Source organism: Trachymyrmex septentrionalis, unplaced genomic scaffold, assembly GCF_001594115.1.
Source record: "Trachymyrmex septentrionalis isolate Tsep2-gDNA-1 unplaced genomic scaffold, Tsep1.0 scaffold8, whole genome shotgun sequence".
NCBI lineage: Eukaryota > Metazoa > Arthropoda > Insecta > Hymenoptera > Formicidae > Trachymyrmex > Trachymyrmex septentrionalis.
Window position 1 is genome coordinate 3,662,091 of NW_017305987.1, and position 8,699 is coordinate 3,670,789.

Here is an 8,699-nt window from a genome sequence, read left to right on the forward strand (position 1 = left end):
GCGGAAATGTGACACGATCCCTATAATATAACTTGATTCGACAGCACGATACGCTACATACATAGACTATAGAAAATATCGCAGCGACTATTTTTTTCCTATTTGATATATTGCCTTGTACAATGAATTGTGCGAATTTGCCTGATATCATTTTGATATGCTAGACGAGAGTAGTAATTTGAACAAAAAAGAAAAAAAATAAAACTGAATCAATCTCTCTTTCGCCAAAATAAAACTCGTATAACATGTTTCATCTAAGACTACGAATTAGAGTTAATTATCGATCTTATCTAACTATAGTCAAGTACCCGTTCGTTTCTTTTCCTTTTGTATGTTCCTTTTTCGGAAGAGATATATATGTAATATATTATTAGTTTTTCAGTAGGCTGTCTTCGATCATGGTAGCTAACACGTCCACCAGAACGGACAGCATCGAATCGGGCTAAGGACTCGATTTATCCATCCCGATGATCTCCTCGAAAAGACTATTCTTTCCTTCCATCCGTTCCTCGATCGTGTGCATGGCATACCTCAGCGTCGCGGCAGCAAGATCACCCACCGACCAACGTCTGTCTATCAGAACTCTGCTCACAGTGTCTAACTGAAATTGAAATTTTAGCTAGAACGATGAATAGTTATGGCGCATTCAGTCACTTGCACTATACTAGATTAATATACAATAAAAAAGCTGCTATACATAAAATTAGTAAAATTAAATATAAAAGCATATAAATATTTTAAACGGTTAAATAGTTAATAATATTGTCACACATTATTTAATAGAATATTATTTCATTGTCAAAATTAATTATAATATGCCGCTATAGTTAGATGCCGGATTATATAATCCAGTATAGTGTGAGTCATCATTAGCAGGGTGTTTACTATTTGAAAAAATCTGAAATTTTTAGAAAAATTCTTTTTTATCTTTGATAAAAAAAGGTCCAGGAATTTCTATGGAATTTTATTAGAATTTAGAGAAATGTTTGGAATTTTATTTTTTAAGTTTAAATTGTTTGTTTCTGAAAACATTTCTTTCATCATTTTTTCTCAATAACAGAATATTGATAATCAATTAGCAATAAATGTGGCACGTTATGTATATTTACGTACATTCTCGCGTGTCTCGCTAGTTTATAAAAAAAACAATAGAACAATAGACAATAGAAAACAATATTCTACAGAATAGAATAGCTAATTAAAATGCTGTATGTATATATCGCAATACCCTTTCCTATATTACTTTACTATAGATTTGTAGAGTGCTTGTCTTCTACTAATTTTCAAATATAATTTATTTAGAAATTAGTAGAAAAATCGGGGAATTCTCACGGAATTTTTTTATAAAATTAATCAGTAAACACCCTGATTAGACAATAAATGTAATAGAATAATGTTATTTCCTTTACCTTGGATAGACTGGGATTGCCAGAGGTGTAATAGATTAATCTTGGTGTTCCTGCCAGAGAGGAAGCAAGCCATTGAATAACGAGTTTCAGTTGCGGATCGCCTTTTAATCTAGTTCCGCATCCCCAGTTGCCGGTAGCCACGGGCAGTAAACCTCCTCCTTGGGGACTACTTTCGTGCGGCAACTACGCACATGATAAAACAATCTATTATAAATTATTTTATCGCCATGCACATCAACGTTTCTTGACATAATATATATAATTAGTAAAGATTTTTTAAATTCTTGCCGCTGGGAACGTAATTATCGGATGTCATTAAGATTTCTAGAGATACACGTAACATACAAAGCTAAATGGTTATTATCGTTTTAGTTCACATAGAAAATTATTCTGCCTTTTATCGTAACGATAAAGAGAAAAATATGTATATGGACGATATTTTCGCTCTTGATGGTTAATAACAAATAGAACAAAAGAATGAGAAATGTGTGAGTGAAGAACTGTAAGTCGGATAGATTGAGAGACAGATAAATGTATTAGTTCTCTAAGGATTTTGAACACGAGGAAGATGCTGATCTCAATCCGCGCGTCATGCATCAAGTCGAAAGACAAAAAAGAATTTAAAAAATAGAAGAAATGAAGACATGTCGGACAGTCTTATCCCGACAAGTTATATCTTGGCCGAAGCCACAAAAAATGCTCTTTATCCAAGCGATTTTAAATAACGGATTGAACACAGTTGCTGTCTCATGCATTGCGATTGTACACGTGATGCGATCAAATCATCAGAATCACCTGCGAGACACTGAGCGTGCTCGCTTCGCGGATTTCACGCTCGTTCGCCGTCTGTCCCGACTCGGACATGGGCGGTGTAGACAGGCGTACGGTCGTATGATCATCGACCAACGTTTGGAACACTTCCGACGTGACCGTGACAGCCCAAAGTTTCCTACGTTGAGCGTCCTTCGCCTCTCTTACCATCTCGCACGAGGCGTCCTCGTAGCAATCTACGTCTTCGGACTCAGACACCTGTATAGCATTTCGGCTGCCTATAGTCCAAACTCGAAACTTTTCTTTTACCGATTATTCTACGTTAGATTAGCTTCGCTTGACCAAATCGATTCGGACTGTCTCTCATTCCATCTTACTGCTCATAACAAAGGTATATCTGTATGTTTTTTATAATACAAGTGTATCTGTATGTTTAACACGAATTCAAGTTTGTTTAGTTCCCAAAAGAAAGCAGTTTCGACTTAATATAATGAAGACTGAAGCAATTAGTAATAACTCAATCAACCAACTAAAAGTAATATGTCAATAGCTGCGTTCAGTAGATTCAACAGTTGAGTGAACGCTTGCTGCTATTGATGTATTCTTCTAAAATTCTGATTGGATGATCTAAAAGAATATATCGATAATAGCGAGCGTTCACTCAGATTGTTGAGTCCGTTGAATGTGCTCAATGTTATAATTTCACACTCAATAATAAATATACCACATAATGTTACATGACAGTTATATTTGAGTTGAGTACGAAATCATAACATTGATATTATACGATTTTTAGTTGGCTGGGAAATTTTTATTTTTCTTGAGTGCTTTCTTTCAGGAATCAAAGAAGTCGCGATCGTATTCGTGATTATTTATTACAAAGTGAATTTTATCGCGAGAAACTAAAAACTTGAGTCTTTCTATTCTACTAAAGCTTTGAATATCCAGAACTCTACTTTCTACTAATTCAGGTATCTCTTTCGCAAAGAACATGTAACGTGTTTAATCGAATTTATTTCTTACTGATTGCTGTCTCCGATTTTTCTGTCGAGCGAGCTCCAAGCTGAGGCTCCTCACAGCCAAGGCCAGTTTGTGCTGCTGATTTACGTCAGCGTCGATGAACGGCTGCGGCTCGCCCTCCTGGACCGGCACGCCGGCGAACGATTCGCTCAGAGCGCGTTTCAGAAGTGAACCGGCGAATCGTACAACCGCCCGATCTCTCGCATCTAATTCCCGGTTCTCGTCCGCCACTATCGGATCCTCCAGCCACTTTGACAATTGCTCGTAAACCTCCTCCAGCTCTGAACAGAAATCTACGAGCGTGAAAGTTTAGCTTTTTCAATTCATCTCGCCAGGAATCAATGTGCTTAAACGATTTTTATCAAATTATACTCGCCAGAATTGTATTCGGTGCTGAAACTATACTTGCTGCTCGCACTCGTGTCTTTCCTCTGAAACATAGGCCCCTGACTCTGCCGGAATCGGCCAAGCCACTTTTGCTCTGCTTCCAAAGACTCCTTCAGGAACTCTTCGTCCACTGTCTCGTCCCGCAAAACGAAACCCCTCGAACCTCCTCTTCTCAATCTACAAAGTTGAGTTTGGTAAAAGTCAATCCAAATGATAACATAAAAAGTATTGAAAAAAATAGTTTTACGTATCTGAAAACTTCGCTAGATATAGATTTGAAAATGATTTTGTTTGAAGCATCAAAATAAACTGTTACAACGGATTAAGTAGTACAACGACAAATCTGTAACCTGTATTAAAAGAACATTAAAAATATAAAACATATTATTAATATGATATTATATATATGTAATTTTCTCATTGAACTCATATTTTGCCTTAATAGAACTAAAGTTGTTGAATATCTGTTGTCGAAAATAGAATTTGAAAAGCCGTTTTGGGAAAATTTTGCAGATGGACGAATCTAATAATAATTATTAATCAAATAATTACAAAGTAATTGCTAGAATAAAATGAAATCTTTTGCAGTATTATCATCAACATTTAAAACTCTACATAATTATTTTGATAATCCAACAAATTTACTTGCAAATCTGTATCTAGCTAAATTTTTAGATCCTTCAGAAAGACCGTTCTTTTCATGTAATATAATTAAAAATATTATCTTTCATCGTTTAATTGCTTTTATCGTTGAACTGTTCAAGTTTTTAATATATATTAATATTTTTTCAGGAGTAATTTTTGCGCCAATATTTTTTATGAATTTTGACTCACTTGATGTCTTGATCGCCGACATGGCTACCGCTGACGCTTATACCAACGGCATAACTGCTCTCGCTGGAAGAAGTATTCGAGGAAGTCACTCCCGTCGCCGTACTTTCTCGCTTGAGAGCGTCTTTTAGTCGCTGTGCGAAGGTTCCTCTTCTCTCGGGGGTATCTAATTGCGCGCTGTAGCGTTTGGTCACCTTTTGCTCTTCTTCCTCTGAAAATCATTCAATTAATAGAAACATACATTTTTATTTTCTTTCTATAAATCATCCCATAGTTATTTTATCGTACCAGGTTCCTCGTCGATGGTCTCCTTAGCGCTGTGGAAACTATCCGTGCTCTGACTGTTGCAACTGCTATAAACCGACATCTGGCCGAGTTGTCGCGTCACCGGCAGTACCTCGCCGCTAGATCCAAGCACGATGAATCTGTTCTTTCGGTTCGTGTAACTTGCGTCCTTGCACACCTTGTGAGGACTAGGCGGTCTCATTGATTTACCGTTAGGCCTGCTACGCACTTCCGTCGTGTTCTCCAATCTGTGTCGCTCGTCGCAGAGAACCTGCTTATCTATCCGTAGAAGAAAATAGGCAGATCGTAGACAGCGAAAGACCTGGTTTTAGCGAATTATGCACGGAAAATTATACGCGGTCTCCCACCTGTCTTGGAATTATTGCTCGTTGCGAAAACTTTGTCCTCGCCTTCCATTTCCGGCGGCGTGCTGCTGAAGCTCTCGCCGATCGGCGATAATCTGCGGGAGCCCAGGCCGATTTCCGCTTCCAGTTCACTCTTGATCGGATCCGTGGGGCTGCTGGGCACGTGCCTCTGACGAAATCCCAGCAGCGACTTGTTCATCTCCCTCAAGATGTTGTCCTCCTCGTACTGCGTCAACGGCAATCGCGAGTAGTCCTCGGGATCTATGCAGCAGACCGTTACCTGCGCTCGGAAAACTGTACGATTGTTTGCCTTCCCATCGCAGATAGCGTGAAAATCCGCGCGAATCCGAGATCCCGCACTTCACTCACCACGTTCGGCTTCGAGATACCCTCGAATATCGCCTTATGCCGCGGATCGTTTATCCTCGACATGTGCCTGACACCCTCGATTATTAGTACTTCGTTGTCTTCTAAGGCCTCGACGGATATTATCGCAGCGAGTATTTCCGGATGTGTCGCTACCTATAGAAAGAATCAAATTTACAATCTCGATTTGATACTTACACACATTAATTTTAATTATATATGTCAATATATTGAAGAATGAATCTGGAGTTTGAGCAAAGAAAATAATTCCAAGACGGATGGGAACCCTGGAGACGATCTGTAATTTATTCAAATTAATTCTTTGATCTTTATATCTAGGATAGATATAAGCTTTTTTTTAATAATTAATTGAAAGAGACACTTAGCAAATTTTCTCTAATTTATACAAGTCGTAAAATAAAGCCTAAACAATTTGTGTTTATTTTTTCTCTGAGTTCTAGAATCATCAAAGTACTGACATATAATTAAGAAGATTCTTGGCGCTTAAGAGTTATAATTATAATAATAATTTTTTCTAATTAGTTACATGTACAGTCTCCTGCGTGACATCGCCATCCAGCACACCGCCACCAATTTTAGCATTCGCGAAACAAACTTGTAATACTTTTGATTCCGCCTCAACTCGTTCCAACCGTCCCTCGTGACGTATCGTCAACGGACACAAAGGTATGTTACTTTCCAACCAATCTTCGATTGTCAGCCATTGCTTAGACGTCATCACCTGCGAAATTATTAAGTTTTATATTTTGTAAAAAGAAAATAAGATTTTAGAATATATATATATATGAAATAAGAAAGAAAATATATCAATTGAATCGTACATTACGTACCTGCCTAGAAATTATTAGACAGCCATCGAGTGCATGCTCCGTCTCGAGATAATTATAATAATGAAAAATACTTTTGAGTTTGGCTTTCTGTGCATTTCTGGAAAATAAAATGGATAAAATATTTAAAAATTTATCTCGCTTTCTCTCTTAAACTCAAAGTAGCAGATTTCTGTGACGATTTGACGTGCTCGGGAATAACTCACTTGTGGAGGTATCTGAAGAAATTTGTGAAATTGAAATCGCGTAATGTAGGGTGAGTCTTTGCTGTTCTCTTCGGATACGTTGAGAAGAATGCGTTCGCGATCAAAGAGGAGACGAAAGCGTAACTGTATTCGACGCTGTCGCCTACGTAAGATGAATTCATTTTTATATTATCGAATTCTACTTCTATCTTACAAGTAAGAAAATGTTTCATAATTTCTCATATTTTTAAAAGGTTTTGATACTTGACATTTATGAATATTTCTGAAAAATGTTTCTTTAGATTTTGAGTATTCTTCGGAAATTATAGACTGAAAAATCGAAGAATCTCAGAATTCACATATACGTATAAAAGAATTCTAGAAAAGCTGTAGACTTTCTCAGTATTTCTGAAAGTTCCAAAATGAAGAAAAACTGAGAAAGTTTCTAAAAGGTTATAAAATTATATAGAAATTCTGAAAAATCATGAAAAATTCTAAGAAATTATATAATATAATATAATTTTCAGATTTGAAAATAATTGTGTTGTGAACTATCAAAATAATTATATAAGATACTCAAATTGGTTGCTAAAATGGTTGTTAAAATTTTGTGTATTATTACTCATCATTTTGAGATTTCCACGTAATTATTTGGACAGTCCAATAAAAATTTCCACCAGGATAGATATAACATATGTATATTTATCATGCAAGTGCCGATTTGTAAGATCGTTAAAAATAGTTGAATAATAAGGTATTGTTTTACATGACTACAATATTTTGAAGAATATTGAATCTCGCGGTACCTTGCTGCTGGAGACTAAAGTGTAAGCCTTGAGGGGGTTTTGTAGATTTTAAGGCCTTCGCCTGTTCCACTATTCGCGGTATTGTCTTCGTGAACACTTGCTCTCGTTCCGCGAGATCGAGATCATTGTCTAGGAAGGTTCCCAACATGGAGAATAGGTCGGGGTCTTGCACGTCTTCCTCGGGATCGAGGCTTATGCTGAACGAAACAAATGCATTGTATGTTTCAATGTGCCATAAAAGCAATTACGAACTTCGTTATTACTTACTATATACGATATTATATAATTGATTATTTATCAATCTATTTTTCCATCTTAGACATCGCTTCTTTACTTCAAAAATGATATACAAAAAATTGTAAGTTTTCTAGAAAAAAATACTTTTTAACCTATCGGAAGACTATTGACTAATCAAATAATATCAGCAAAAGGAATACAGTGAGCGTAAAAAGTATTCGTACAGAGAAAATATTTTTAAAAAATATTTTATTTTTAAAAAATAAATATTATTCAGTGAGAAATGAGTCATCGAATTGATGTTGAATCAATATTGATACGATGATTTCAACACCAATTCGACGTTTAATTGACAATCATTTCTTGCTGTGTAATTAACAATTTTTTTTATAAAGAATAAAATAAACTGTAAAACAAACTGTGTTTCTTAAAATTATGTATACCAAAAAGATGTGTATTAATTATAGAAAATATGTCATCTGAAAAATAAATGAAAATTAAAAATTGTATTGTTTGGATGCTCAAAAAGTATTCGAGGTAGCTTCTAAAATCAAGAATATATGCGAAGCTCATTTGTTAATGTAAGAATGTATTCATTATATAAAATTGATGATTAATGTTTACTTTTCTACAAATAAGATTTTTTTTCTAGAAAATTTCCTTGTACGAATACTTTTTACTCTCACTGTATATTTTTAATAAGATATTTTTGTTATTTTTTTATTTCATAATTCTTAAAAAAAATCACCATTTTTGTTATGACGATTTTAATTCACTTTTGATATTTGATTTGAGTAACGTTTACTTGACTCATTCGTGATAATAATTTAAAAGTCACATTTTTTTATGTCACTTTTAAGGTAAGGAAACGATACAAGAATGGTTTTAAATATCCAAATATATAGACTCAGATTTGAAAATAATTGTGTTGAACTACCAAAATAAGTATATAAGATACTCAAATTGGTTGCTAAAATGTTAAAATTTTGTGCATCGTTACTCATCATTTTGAGATTTCCACGTAATTATTTTGACGATCCAATAAAATTATTTTCAGATCTGTAACTATTTAAATTTTTAGATATTTCAGCCAAATTGTTCTTTCCACGTAGCATTACTCTGAAATAGAATTTCATTTAGAAAAGCAAATATTAAATATTTATATAAGTATATAGAAAAACATGGTTAA

General features: G+C 35.0%; 1 protein-coding gene across 6 annotated transcripts in view; it reads right to left on the reverse strand.

Annotated features, from left to right (window-relative positions):
- Positions 1-21: 21 nt before the first annotated feature.
- The window catches only part of LOC108754588, an 11,291-nt gene continuing 2,613 nt past the window's right edge, over positions 22-8,699 (reverse strand). For 5 of the 6 annotated variants that reach the window (XM_018497030.1, XM_018497027.1, XM_018497028.1 and 2 more), the window contains 13 exons: positions 7,274-7,470; positions 6,489-6,630; positions 6,286-6,382; positions 5,982-6,176; positions 5,438-5,590; positions 5,072-5,348; positions 4,707-4,982; positions 4,422-4,629; positions 3,577-3,764; positions 3,204-3,493; positions 2,205-2,438; positions 1,410-1,592; positions 22-601 (listed from right to left, as the gene is read on the reverse strand). In XM_018497030.1, the coding sequence (XP_018352532.1) occupies positions 443-601; positions 1,410-1,592; positions 2,205-2,438; positions 3,204-3,493; positions 3,577-3,764; positions 4,422-4,629; positions 4,707-4,982; positions 5,072-5,348; positions 5,438-5,590; positions 5,982-6,176; positions 6,286-6,382; positions 6,489-6,630; positions 7,274-7,421 (2,550 nt within the window). In that variant the 5' untranslated portion in view covers positions 7,422-7,470 and the 3' untranslated portion in view covers positions 22-442. The remainder of the gene's footprint in view (positions 602-1,409; positions 1,593-2,204; positions 2,439-3,203; positions 3,494-3,576; positions 3,765-4,421; positions 4,630-4,706; positions 4,983-5,071; positions 5,349-5,437; positions 5,591-5,981; positions 6,177-6,285; positions 6,383-6,488; positions 6,631-7,273; positions 7,471-8,699) is intronic. The other variant, XM_018497032.1, reaches the window with a different exon arrangement.